General features: G+C 41.3%; 1 protein-coding gene across 9 annotated transcripts in view; it reads left to right on the forward strand.

The window, feature by feature from the left end:
* LOC109915075 (protocadherin beta-15-like) overlaps positions 1-14,350 on the forward strand; it is a 129,047-nt gene that overhangs the window by 40,107 nt on the left and 74,590 nt on the right. For 3 of the 9 annotated variants that reach the window (XM_048603430.1, XM_048603441.1, XM_048603442.1), the window contains exons 1-2: positions 394-434; positions 11,098-13,773. The exons of 4 other annotated variants lie outside the window; for them this stretch is intronic. In XM_048603430.1, the coding sequence (XP_048459387.1) occupies positions 11,362-13,773 (2,412 nt within the window). In that variant the 5' untranslated portion in view covers positions 394-434; positions 11,098-11,361. Of the gene's footprint in view, positions 1-393; positions 435-4,443; positions 7,139-11,097; positions 13,774-14,350 lie in introns of those variants that run through there. 2 more of the 9 variants (XM_048603435.1, XM_048603439.1) reach the window with 1 other exon arrangement.

Raw genomic sequence — 14,350 nt, forward strand, 5'->3', positions numbered from 1 at the left:
AAGACCCCGGGTTTAGTCCTGATCTGAGCCTTTCCTTGGTCATCGCACTCGGAAGCATTTCTACCATTTTTCTCGTGATTTTAATTATTCTCGCTGTGAAGGTTCATAAAAACAGGAATCCACAGCGTGGTCAGCACTATTCTCTGGGAGTTTGTTGCTGCCTTGAAACCGGCCATTCACTGAATGGAATTCAAAAGGCCAGTAGAAACCTTCAGATTCCTTCAAATTACGTTGAGGTATTCGGTGGTGACCCACTTTCTCAGATTTTCCGTTATGAGTCGTGTTCAACATTGCAGTCAACAAGGAGAGACTTCATAACCCCCAACAGATACAAGTCACCCACAGACAAAACGTATGCCCAGAATGATTATGTTGAGAAACAGGATTCAGTGTTGCTGCATACTGAGAAGTTCAGCAACACTTTGAACAATAAGGTGAGACCATTCGAAAATGGGAATAAGCTCCTTGCAGCTTTAATTTTTCTTTTATTCTTTGAAGCAATGTGAGCATCACTGTTTGGCCAACACTTTTGTCTGGCCCCAGTTGTCCTGAAGAAGGTGGTTTCTAGATGCCTTCCCAAACTGATATCTTCCATTGGCTTTGATACATTCAGACTGCATTTAGGAAGGGAATGACATGATTTGACTCCACGACAGTTTTGAAACCATGCTATACATCTATGTCAGGACAGTCTATGCCTTGTACAGTTGTTTTTTTGTTTGTGTCTACTATTCTTGCCCTTGTATGTGCTATTAGTCATGTGTTTGCAATGAATATCACAGAAGCCTTGCTGTGTTGCTGCAGTGCATTTTGCAGATGATACACACTACTGCCTCTGCACATTGACGGTAGAGAAAGTAGATATTGAAGACATTACGTGGTGTTCCAGTTAAACAGCCTGCTTGGTTCTGTACGGCATTAAATATCTTGATTGTTGTTGGCTATGCATACCTCCAGGTAAACAGTGCTCATTCCATCACACTCGTAATCTGTACTTTAAAATTTCCAAACTGGTCTGAGGAGTCAGGTGGTGAAATACTTGTCGAGAATCATTGGTTCTGATCTTCACTTGTGGTCACCATACTTGTCTAATTGTCGTTGTCACTTCTCTCAGTTGGCATGATAGCAGGTTTTAAATGCAAGGTAACGTCAACAGGCATTCCACACCTGCATTTGTGACGTTACCAAGGAAGGAATCTCCTTCTTAATCTCTCACTCACCTGAGGTGTGGTGATCCTTAGGTTGAACTGTGGCCACTCATCCCTACCATTTGAGAGAGCAGTTCTAAGGATCAGTAGCACCTTGGCAACTTTATTCTTCACCATTTCAATTTCTGGCCGATTGGTAAAGAACAAGAGGTTGATGCTTGGATGTGTAAAACTTTGGGTAAATGTCTCATTACAAATCTGATAATAAGACTGTTTATTTAATACACAAACATACATATTTAGTTTCCTGCGTAATAAACATTTCTTCTCAAAATTCCTGATTTACTGCGCTGTGGTGGTGTCTCCAGGATTTGTTTATTTTTATTCAGTCCTGGGACATGAGTGTCACTGGCTGGGCAGCATTTATTGCCCCTCCGTGTTGCCCTTCCGAGGGTGATAACAAGCTGCCCCCTTGAACCACTGCAGCCCGTTTGATGTACGTTGACCCACAATGCCATTATGGAGGAATTCCAGGATCTTGCTCCAGCGATGGCAATATCTTTTTCCAAACCAGGATGATGAGTGGCTTGGAGAGGAACTTTTCGGTGGTGTTGTTCCCATGTATCTGCTGTCCTTATACTTCTACATGGAATAGATCATGGAATTCGAATATCTTGTCTGGGATCTTTAGTGAATTTCTTCAGAGCATATTATCGAGAGTGCACACTACTGCTGCTGAGCATTGGTGGTGGAAGGAGTAGATACTTGTGGATATGGTGCCAATAAAGTGGACTGCTTTGTCCTGTACGGTGTCAAGATTTTTGAATGTTGTTAGGGTAGCAACCATCCAGGCGAGTGTGGAATAGTCTGTGACACTCCTGAATCGTGCCTTGTAGATGGTGGACAGACTTTGGGGAGTCACGAAGTGAATTATTTCCTTGCATCTAACCTACTCTTTTTACAAACTACAATTTAAAATTACCTTGCTATAACAAGGATATTACTAAGTTAGAGAGGATTCAACTGATATTTACAAGGATGTTGCCAGGAATGAAGAGTTTGAGTTATTAGGAGAAGCTGGATCAGCGGGGCCCTTTTTCCACAGGACCGTGGGAGGTTGAGAGTGACATTTCAGAAGCTTATAAAATCATGAAGGGTCTAGATAAGGTGAATAGAAGGTGTATTTTCAAGAGGGTGAGAGTTTTAAAGGATGGGGGCATATTTTTAAGGTGCGTGAGAAAAGATTTTAAAAATTTATTCGGGGCCTTTTTTAACATAGAGTGGTTCATGTGTGAAATGAACTTCCAGAGGAAGTGGTGAATGCGGGTACAGTTACAATGTTTAAAAGGCATTTAAATAAGTGCACGAATAAGGCATGTTTGGGGGTATATGGGTCATACGTAGGCAGGTGGACCTAGTTTAGTTTGGTATTATGGTCGGTATGGAATGGTTGAAGGGAAGGGTCTGTTTCAGTGCTGTATGACTCTATGACTCTACTGTGATTAAATGTAATTCCAGTACGTTGTGAAGTCGTGTTTAGCAATTTCTCTAACGTCCATATCATTTTAGGATTCTTTTAAAATTCATAGTCATTTATCTATAAGCATTGAAAGTGTGGACACTACAAAGAACAGCAGCAAGCCATTTGATCCACCAAGACTGTACCAACACATAAGGCCTTGCTAAACTAAAAAAAAACTTTTGCCTCTACGTGGTTTGTATCCTGCTGTACTCTGCCTACTCATATATCTGTCAAGATGCTTCTTAAACTTTGTTGTTGTATCCACTGCTACCACCTTAACTAATAGCGCAGCCCAGGCACTTACCATCCATTGTGTGGAAAACCAGTTTCTCACATCTCCTTTGAACTTACTCCTCTAACTTAAACCTATGTTCCCTAGTAATTGACATTTCTACTGTGGAGAACAAACTCTGACTATCCATTCTCTCCCTGCCTCAACCATTACTTACACTCTCTAATCATTTGTATTTTAACTGTGGCAAAGACATCTCGACTTAGATGTACCCACACAAGTACAGAGTGTGGCCATTGACAGCAGGATTGCAGTCCCAAACAGAGTCTGTAAAGTAGTTATGTAAAGACTGGATTTGAAATAGACCCAAAGAAATAAGATTTGAACTTGCTGAGGGCTCTGACAGAAATTCCTATCCCTGCCATTGTTTCCAGAAAAAAAGTCAAGCAGAATCAATGCATCATCTTGATAGTTTTGGAACTCTCCTATACATACAAATACATTATCTTGTGTCTGTATAAATGCAATTGCAAGCTTACATTGAAGCAATTAATGGCTCATGCATTACTTTAAGTCATTTCTTCAAAACATGGTCGTCTATTATAGAATGCAGTAAACAGTAAATCCCACTATTGCATGCATGGTGAGCATTAGTATGAATTGAGAGGCTACATCGTGTATTTTCATATTGTTTAGAATACAAACTCGACCAGGCCTGTTTTCTCACCCTGTACACAACCTCTACACTTTCTCTACTGCCATCTATTCCCCAACCCGTCAAGAATACAAAACCAGTCCTAATGCACCTTGCAGTTGACACTGAAATTATATTTAAGTAAAATCAAAATGTGTGAGAGCAACTTAGGAGATCTAGTTGCAGCTGAGGAGAGAGAAAAGCAGAGTTCATGCTTTGAGTCCAATGTAACTCTCTGTTGAACGTTCCACAAAAACTTAAAACATTAATTCTGTTTCTGTTTCTGAAGTTTTCCAATATATTTTGCTTTTAATTCAGATCTCCAGCAACCACAATATTTTACCTTTTATTTTATGGTAATAATACTTCTCAGACTTTTCTTAACCTCAAGTGATCCTGTTAGTGTGTCATAGAATGTTGCTACTGTAGACGAGTAAGTAATAAGTACTAACTGTTCACAAGTTGATGGTTAATTTCAGTTAGGCATATTTAAATGCTGAAGCACAAGAAAATTACTGGTTACCATAATAAGTAGGGTCTAAAGAAATATGCTTAGTAGAAGGAGGAGGTAATACTGATCTGGTTATTCACTATGAAACATCTCACAAGTAACATTTTAGGAAAGGGAACGAAAGTTATGACCGAAATAAAAGGATCTTAATTTTAATTGCACAACCATAAATGTTAACTAAAAATATCTGCCAAGTCATTCCAGCTTTAAGAAGTCGTCTGTACGGTGATTGGTTGAACGTGAGAGATCCCTACTGACCAATCACAAAACTGAAATGTAAGTGGAGATCTTGACTGCCCCCTTGTCTGCTCATACACAATCAGATACAGTGGAGAATGGAATGGCGAGCTACGGAGCATTTGTGAGGTTTGTGCGGTTATTGAGATTTTTCAGAAAAAAAGGGAATGTTTGTCTGGAAGAATATCAGTGAAGTGGAAAAATTGAACGTATTTTATGCACGGTAACGTCGCTTCTCCAAGAAAATGATACATGAAGACCTCGATTTTAAACACTGAATTAACAGCGGCGTACAGCACTGAAGCAATTGGAATGCTTTGTACTGGCGATGGGATGTTATCAAATATATTGGTGGTTAACTTGGCAACTGGTGTATTGTCTATCCCTATTCTGGGCTATGGTTTCTGGACAGATTCGTTTTTCGATTCCCGAGGAGCTACAACCAGGCGCCTTTGTTGGAAATATTGCAGATGATCTGGGAATACGTGCAAAGCAGCTCACGGCTCGCAATTTTCGTGTTGTGTCTGGTCCCCGGAAGCAGTACTTGGAGGTAAACTTAAACAATGGGAATTTGTTTGTGAAAGAAAAAATTGACAGGGAAAAGCTCTGTGGATCAGGCCTCACTTGCACGTTGTCTTTGGAGGCGGTGATCGAGAATCCCTTGACTGTGTATCACCTTGAAGTGGAGATTCTTGATGTAAACGACAATGCTCCCAGTTTTCCGAACAGCCAGTTTCGCCTTAAAATCTCCGAGCTTGCCGCACCGGGAGCGCGCTTTGCCCTGGAGTACGCGCGCGATCCGGACGTTGGAACTAATTCCCTGCAAACGTACCAGCTGGTTGCTAACGAATATTTCGTATTGAATGTTGATTCGCGAGGCGGGGACGTCAAGTTGCCAGTGTTAGTGCTGGAACGGGCCTTGGATAGAGAAATACAATCGACCCATCGGTTAGAACTAATTGCCAAGGACGGCGGGGTTCCTCCCAAATCAGGTACTGCTGAAATTATAATTGTCGTGCAGGATGAGAATGACAACGCACCCATCTTCCCAAATTCAGTTTACAAAATTAGTCTGTTAGAAAACTCACCTAAAGAAAAGTTGGTTATTAAACTGAATGCTACTGATATAGATGATGGTTCCAATGGAGAGATATTGTACTCGTTCAGCAGTCATACCTCTGTCAGAGTCCGTGAGCTGTTCAGTGTGGATTCTAAAACTGGTGAAATCAGAGTTAAAGGGACTTTGGACTATGAAAAAGACAACGCCTTTGAGATTAACATGCAGGCGCTGGACCAGGGAACTAATCCAAATCCCGGGTACTGCCACATTCTTGTTAACATTATGGATGTGAATGATAACGCACCTGAGGTGACTCTAACCTCGTTGTTCAGTCCTATTAGGGAAGACTCCAAACCCGGGACTGTGGTTGCTCTGATCAGTGTATCCGACAAAGATTCAGGGGAGAATGGACGGGTAAACTGTGAAATAGCAAATAACCTATCATTCAGATTAGATTCATCATTAAAGAACTACTACAGGTTGCTGAGTCATCAGCTGCTAGATCGAGAAAATGTCTCGACGTATGACATTAGTATTCGTTGCAGTGATTCAGGATCTCCTCCTCTGACATCCAGGAAAACGATTCGCGTGGAAATCTCGGATACAAACGACAATGCGCCACGCTTTACGCAGACTTTGTATACAGCCCAGGTGATGGAGAACAATGCTATTGGGACTTCAATCTTCGCAGTAACAGCTCTTGATCCAGATTTGAACCAAAATGCCCGATTAATCTACTCTATCCTCGACAGCCAGGTTCAGAACGAGCCGGTGTACACTTATTTGAGTATCAATTCCAAAAATGGGGTGATTTATTCTCAGAGAACTTTTGACTACGAGCAACTGAGAAACTTTCAGGTTCAAATCCAGGCACGGGACTCTGGAGAGCCACCACTCACCAGCAATACTTCCGTGGATATAATTATTCTGGACCAGAATGACCACGCCCCAGTGATCATTCACCCTTCCATGGAGTACGGTTCAACAGCATTGGAGACAGTGTCAAAGTTCGCAGAGCCAGGCTACCTGATCACTAAGGTAACAGCCACGGATGCTGACTCGGGCCAGAATGCTCGACTGTCTTATCAGATTCTTCAGTCTACCGATCCTGGACTTTTCACTATCTCACCTGATACAGGAGAAATTTGGGCAGTCCGTGGCTTCACGGGCAGAGATGCAAGGAAACAAACGATAGTCGTGACCGTCAGCGACAATGGAACACCAATGCTCACCGCCACAATGACTCTTATCTTGTCAGTGGTGGAGGGCGATGCAGAAATGCTCTCTGATATGGGCAATTTATCTGAAGATTCTGGTTTGTCTAATCACACAAGTTTTTACATAGTTATATTTTTAGGGAGTATTTCGGCCATTTTTCTAGTTGTTTTAATTGCACTCGCAATTGCAGTCCATAAAACCAGAAATGGGTTCGGTGGCCCTCACTGTGCCCTGGATTTGTGTTGCTGCTTCCGAGTAAGGAACTCGTTGAATGGGATTCAAAAAGCCAGCAGAAATATTCAGATACCTCCGAACTACATTGAAGTATTTGGGGGAGATCCACTGTCTCAGAGTTTCCGCTATGGAACCTGCACGACTTCAGATTTGACCAAAGGAAAGTTCTTGTACTCCAACCAGTGTAGTTCATCCACCGGCAAGAATAATATCAGCAATGAAACAATTTGGGATCAAGAAAAACCACAAGCATCACTTTCTAATTGTAGGAACATTAGTGAGGTGAGCCAGTTGTAATGCAACTTTACTGGTTATATCTGAACCCACGAATTTCTACTGTAAAACACACTGAAATGTTTTGTTTGGTACGTCTGAGTTGCAGAGATATCTGAACTTGCAAATCTTTTTTTCTTTTTAGTTTCTGCACATCATGTGCAAAGCAAACTCCAAACTCTGAATGGTACTTAGGAGAGTGCTTCCAAATGTGGAAAGGTGAAATTATTTGTAATACCTAGTGTGGTTTACCCATTGCCTTAGCTCCCATTAATTGTCATGGTGCACTGTACCAAGTCATTGTATGCACACAATACAGGTGTGCTATCATCAAAGATCTACCATTAGAAAGACATATGCCGAGCTCAGTGACAAAGCAACTAATGAACTGTACTGCAGCCCAGTTCAGAAGGATACATATATTTTTTGGTAACCACATCTGCAGTTATGAAGTCCAGCTCAGTGTCCATAAGTGGAAAGTATCTTTTCTTGGTGCAAAAAACAAAAGGGTAATGTCTGAAATAAAACCGCTGAACAACCTACTAATCAAATCTATATATCTCTGTGGAATCCTATATCCCCACGGTAAAATGTATCACGTTTTATATTCAGAAAAATATAACAGAAATTTAATTAATTTTCAAGGGTGTTGGGTGGATTATTTTTCTAAAACATTGTCCTTGGAGTGAGAGCATTGCTAGCAAGGTCGGCATTTATTACTCATCCCTAATTACCTTTGAGAAGATTGCAGTGATTCTTTCTGATCTATCCAACGCCGTTGTGTGCAATTCATTAAGGGAAGCATTGGAGCAGAGCAGAGTTTATCAAAAGCGATTTTTTTGGACATCAACTGTTTCGTATGAAATTGTTAATCAATTTAGGGTGACTTTATTTAAGGATACATATTGTCAGGCAACATAATAGGTTATGGAGGAACCTACAATCATAATACACTTAAGTTGTTATTCTGGAAATAATTTCAGAAAACAGGATACAACTTCAACAAAGATGTTGTAAGAAGGAAGAAAGAAAGTCAAGCAGTAGAGGAAGAGTGCATGTAATGGATAAATGACTAGTATATTGGATGGGCAATAAGATGTATAAATCGGCTCAGTTTGATGGAGGAAAAGGACTATTATATATGTTGTAAGGGTGGCAGGTAGTCATGATACATGAAGATGAAAATGCTAAATTTTTTTGTCGTAAATTATTGCTCCTAAAATATTGTAAATTCTTCAGTTGTAGTACTCAGAACCAGATTCACATTCCACTTAAACAAGTCAATACAATGCCAAATGCTGTCATATTAGGTACATCACAACAATCTGTAAATAAAATCAGTAAATCAAAATGGGCGGCACGGGACTAAGATAATATAGTAACATGGATTGGGCATTGGTGAACAAGCAGGAAACAGAGATTAGGAACAATTGGGGAATTCTCAGGTGAGAAGGCTGCGATCAGTGTGGTATCAAATGGATCAGTTCGTGGACTGTGGCTGTCACAATCTGTAATAATGTGAATGTGACAATCAGTTGTAATATTTCAATATTGCAGATAACACAAAACTTGGTGGCAATTTGTGCGGACAATTCAAAGATTCTTGAAGGGGTCTTAGACAGGCTAAGTGAGTGTGACAGAGTTTTGTACACGGTATGTACAATTGTACAGGACAGGAAATAATGAGTGAGTTGGAGGAGCAGAATATTTCTTACATAGTGAGAAATTAGAAGTTATTAATGTCCAAAGGTACCTCGGTGTCTGCGTTCACAATTCACTGAAAACTTGTGTCCAGGTGCAGCAAGGAATGTGGAAGACAAGCAATATATTTGTCTTTCTCACATTAGGATGTTTTTGTCAAATTCACTCATGAGATGAGGACTTAGCTGACTGTGTCAGCATTTACTGGCCATCTCTTGTTGCACATGAAACGCTGGTGGGAGTTGTCTTCTTCAACCATTGCAGTTCATTTATTGCAACAACACCCATACTACCATCTGGGAGGAAGTTATCGGGTTTTGACCTAATGACAGTGAAGGTGCAGTAACATGTTTTGAAGTCAGGATTGTGACCAGGTTAGAAGGAATATGCAAGTGGTGGTGCTCCCATGTATGTGATACACTTGTCCCTCTAAATGGTAGTGGTTGTGAGTTAATAAGGTTTTGCCTAAGAGGCCTTGGTGAATTTCTGTAATGTATGTTGTCGATGGTACACACTGCTGCTACTAAGTATCAGTGATGGAGGGAGTGAATTTTTGTAAATATGGCGCTAATCTAGTGGACTGTACTGTTGAGGAGTGGTGTCAGGCTTTTCGATTGGTGTTGGAGATGCACTCATCTAGGCAAATGGAGAATATTCCACTACACTTCTGACCTGTCCCTTGTCGATAATGGGCAGTTTTTCAGAGATATCAGAAAGTAAATTTGTTATTACAGGATTTATAATATATGACCTGCCCTTGTAGCCACAGTATTTATCTAGGTTCTCCAGTTCAGTTTCTAGTCAATGGTAAACCCCAGGATATTGATAGGGGTTGTTACTTAATTTGACTACAAGAGAAATTATGTCTCGTTTCAATTGTGTGGAACAGTTCTCAGATTGGACCTGGTGCATTGTGTGCATTTCTGGTTACCTTGCATGAGGAAGCTTATACTCACTCAGAGACAGATTGTCATGGACGTTCAGTAGGCTGATTCCTAGGATGATGGGATTAAGCTATAAGGAGACACAAAGAATTGTAGGCCTTCATTAATTGGAGTTTTAAAAAAATGACAGAAGAGCTCATAACAATGTAGGAAAGCCTTAAAGGCATAGGAAAGGTTCGATGAGAAATAGTGTTTCCTTTGGCTAGTGGCTCTAGAGCCACAAGATGCAATTTCAAAGCAAAGGGCAGCCATTTAGGAATGAGATAAGGAGGAAATCATCACTCAGTGATGATGACATTTGGAATTCTGTATCCCAGATGGTATTGCAAGTTAAAAGCAAGGATTGGTAGATTTCTATACACTAATGAGGTCAATCACTATTTGAGAGATTGGGAATGTAACATTGACGTGGATGATCAGTTTGGTCTAGAACGAATACAGTTGAAATGGTCATTTGCCTATTGGAAATGACCGATTGGAAAAATGAGGCTAAGAGTCAAAAGTAAGAAGCTTGCTCTTTCAAACAGATGGCACATGCATATGTACTGTACAGTTTCATGATCTTCTCTGCCCACCACTTGGACACTAGGTCCACTCGTCCACCTGTTAAGACCTGTGCTGTCTCTAATTAGATTTTTTGCACATTGTTTCTAAACAGCTAGCAGACTTGTCATCACTGTAGGTAGAATTCTGATCCTTGACTCAACCTTCACAAAATGGCAAACCCTATTGCAATGAACTATTGTTCCTCAACACTATCTGAAATATGATTAGCATTACTGACTTGTTGTTCTGCTAATGACAGAAAATAGATAAAGCCAATTAAATGTATCCATATGGTAATAATGTCCTAAAGCCTGTGATTTAGCTGAGAACGATCAGAATTTAATAAAATGAGATATACATAAAAGTCCAACAAAGAAATAGAGATGCTGCAGATCTGAAAATAAAAACAGAAATTGCTGGTGAAACTCAGGGTGTCTGACAGCAACGATGGAAACTTAATGTTTCAAGTCCAGTAACTCTTCAGAATAAAAATGTATTTCTTACCTTGCTCTCCAAGCAGTGTAGGTTTTCAAATGTTCAGTGTATCCATAATTGTTTAAAAAAAAAACAATTTTGCAGAAAGAAGGAAACTCCCATAGCTTTAAAAAAAAGTTTTGTGTTTTTTGGTTGTACAACAAAAAATTGAAATAACAACTATTTAGGGGAGCATTCTAGCTTTAAGAAATGAGCTTTATTCTGATTGGTTGAACATGAGTCTGCCAATCAGAAACTAGTAACTTTGTGGTGATCCGGCCTGTCGTTTCCCTTCCCATCTAGCATCGCACTCGGCCGGAGACAATGTGAAATTGGTCAGCGAGCTATAGAGGGTTTGCAATCGTTTTCGCGGATGCATTCATTGGGATTTTAACCACAAAATGGAGGCCTTTTTGAAACCATTTCGAACATCTCTTTAAAGGTGAAGGCATTTTCCCTGCATTGCAGCCGTTTTAGTAATGAAACTCGGCACAAATAATTCTAATCTAAGGAAACGCCGAACGCCACGGAGCTGCGCTGAAACAATTGGAATGCTTAATACTGGCAATGAGATGTTACAATATATTTTACTTTTTAAAATCGAAACTGCTATTTTGCATGTTTATTTCCTGGGATCTAATTTTAGGAGAAATTCATTACTCGATTCCTGAAGAATTGCAACTGGGGGCATTCATTGGAAACATTGCAGACGATTTGGGATTGGATGTTCAGCAGCTATCTGCTCGAAATTTTCGACTTGTATCAGGTCCAAATCAGCGATATTTGGAAGTCAATTTACACAATGGGATTCTGTTCGTAAATGAAAAGGTTGACAGGGAACAAATCTGCGGCCCTCGTCTCACTTGCGTTTTGTCTTTGGAAGCTGTGCTTGAAAATCCTTTGAATTTGTATCAGATCGAGGTGGAGATTCTCGATATAAATGACAACGCTCCCAGTTTCCCAAAGGGCCAGGTCCGCCTTGAAATCTCCGAAATTGCTGCGCCGGGTAAGCGTTTTCCCCTCGAGTGCGCGCACGATCCCGATGTTGGAACTAACTCCGTACAGACCTACCAGCTGGTTGCAAATGAATACTTCTTGTTAAATGTTGAGGCGGGCATTGGAGATGGAAAATTACCCGTACTAGTGCTAGAAAAGCCCCTGGACAGAGAGAAGCAATCGATCCACAGGCTACTGCTGTTGGCCAAAGACGGCGGGGTACCCGAGAGGTCTGGTACTACCCAAATCAATATCATAGTTGAAGATGCCAACGACAATGAGCCGTTTTTCCTGCAATCGGTTTACAGAGTCAGCCTGACAGAGAATATAACCAAAGGGGCCTTGGTTCTGCAGGTAAACGCCACGGATTTAGATGATGGTTCTAATGGAGCGATTGTGTACTCTTTCAGTAGTCATACATCTGCAAAGGTCCGTGAGCTGTTTGGTTTGGATTCGAAAACGGGCGAGATCAGAACCAAAGCGAATTTGGACTATGAGGATATTAACGTTTTCGAGTTTATTGTACAAGCAAAGGACAAGGGACCTAATGCCAACCCAACATACTGTCATGTTGTGTTGAACATTATTGATGTCAATGATAATGCCCCTGAGATGACGCTGACATCCTTATCTAGCCCTGTTCCAGAAGACTCTCTGACTGGGACAGTAGTAGCCCTGATCAGTGCGTCAGACAAGGATTCGGGACAATTTGGGCAGCTGCAGTGTAAAATCGGTAATCATCTTCCCTTCGCACTGGATTCGTCCTCAAAGAAATATTTACGGTTGATCACGCAGGAACGGCTGGACCGCGAATCCTTCTCTACCTATGATGTGACTATCACTTGTAACGATGGCGGAACCCCGCCTCTCTCCACCAACAAAACCATTGTGGTTGAAGTTTCAGACAGGAATGACAACGCGCCACAATTTGCGCAACCGTCCCTCACAGCGTACGTGATGGAGAATAACAAAATCGATGCGTCCATTTTCTCGGTGTCAGCTTCGGATCCCGACCTAGGGCAAAACGGCCAGCTATCCTATTCTATCCTGGAGAGCCAGGTTCAGGGCGAATCGGTAAGCAGGTACATCCACATAAATGCAGGGAGTGGCGTGATATATTCCTTTCGACCTTTTGACTACGAACAATTAAAAAACTTTCAGGTCCGAATTCAAGCGCATGATTGTGGGGTCCCACAACTCGCTAACAACGTCTCCATAGACATCATTATCCTTGATCAGAATGACAACGCTCCAGTGATTGTGCATCCGATAACCGAGTATGGATCAACAGTGACAGAGACCCTACCCCGGTTGGCGGACCCAGGGTATCTCGTGACCAAGGTAACGGCCACTGATGCGGACTCTGGGCAAAATGCTCGCCTATCCTATCGGATCCTCCATGATAACAACTTGGGACTTTTTACGATTTCATTGGAAACGGGTGAAATATGGACAACCCGGAGGATTACAAAGACAGATGCAAACAAGCAGAAGTTAGTTATCCTTGTAGATGACAATGGAATACCAGCACTTACAGCGACAATGACTATCATCTTGACAATTGTGGAAGGCAGTGCAGAAATGCTCAATGACCCAGGCAGTTTAGCTGAAAGCCCTGGCTTCACTTCTGATACAAGCCTCTACTTAGTCATTTCTTTGGGAATTATCTCGTCGATTTTTTTGGTGGTTTTAATCGTACTGGCTATTAAGGTTCACGGAAGCAGAACTGTTTTTGATGGACACAAATGTTTTTTGGGCACGTGTTGCTGCATTGAATCGAGAAATGGAATTCAGAAAGCCAGCCGGAACCTACAGATTACCCCCAACTATGTTGAAGTATTTGGGGGCGACCCACTTTCCCAAAGTTTTCGCTATAACACATGTTCGCTAAAGAGAGGCTTCCATTTCCCCAACACGTCTACAGAAAATGATAAAGCTTGGAGGGAAATCGTTGTAAATGGGGAGAAAGCTGTACTTAGTGAGGTGAGGCGCCTGAGTGGAAAGGGTATTCATCAAGCATGTGCAACCAGATTGGCTTCGGGAATTTACAACACATGTTTTACTGTTTCACACAATTTCTTGTAACCATTTACAGGCCGATCCAGATGCCATGGTGCAATACTTATTTTTTAATTTGTTTATCTGTAAATACCCACTGTAGCTGTCACTATCATTGTAATTTGCCCCCTCCAAACACCCACCTTCCACCCCAATAAGACACACAATGGGCCAGAAGACAGATTGGGCTCTTCATTATTACAGCTGCTCGTAACATCACAAAAAAGAAAGGAGCAGGAGTAGGTTATTTGACGCACGGAACCTGTCCTATCATTTAAAATGATTACAACAAATAACATGCAACCTTAACTCAAGCTGCCTGCCAGCACCTCATAATACTGACCTCTCCTGTCATTAAACGTCTGTCTTACACAATCTTCAATATATTTAATAACCTCCACTGCTCTCTGTTGAAGAGAACTTCAGAGACTATTTAGAGACAACAAGGTGCAGGGCTGGATGAACACAGCAGGCCAAGCAGATGCTGCTTGGCCTGCTGTGT

The sequence above is a fragment of the Rhincodon typus genome, chromosome 12, assembly GCF_021869965.1.
Source record: "Rhincodon typus isolate 14 chromosome 12, sRhiTyp1.1, whole genome shotgun sequence".
Taxonomy (NCBI): Eukaryota; Metazoa; Chordata; class Chondrichthyes; order Orectolobiformes; family Rhincodontidae; genus Rhincodon; species Rhincodon typus.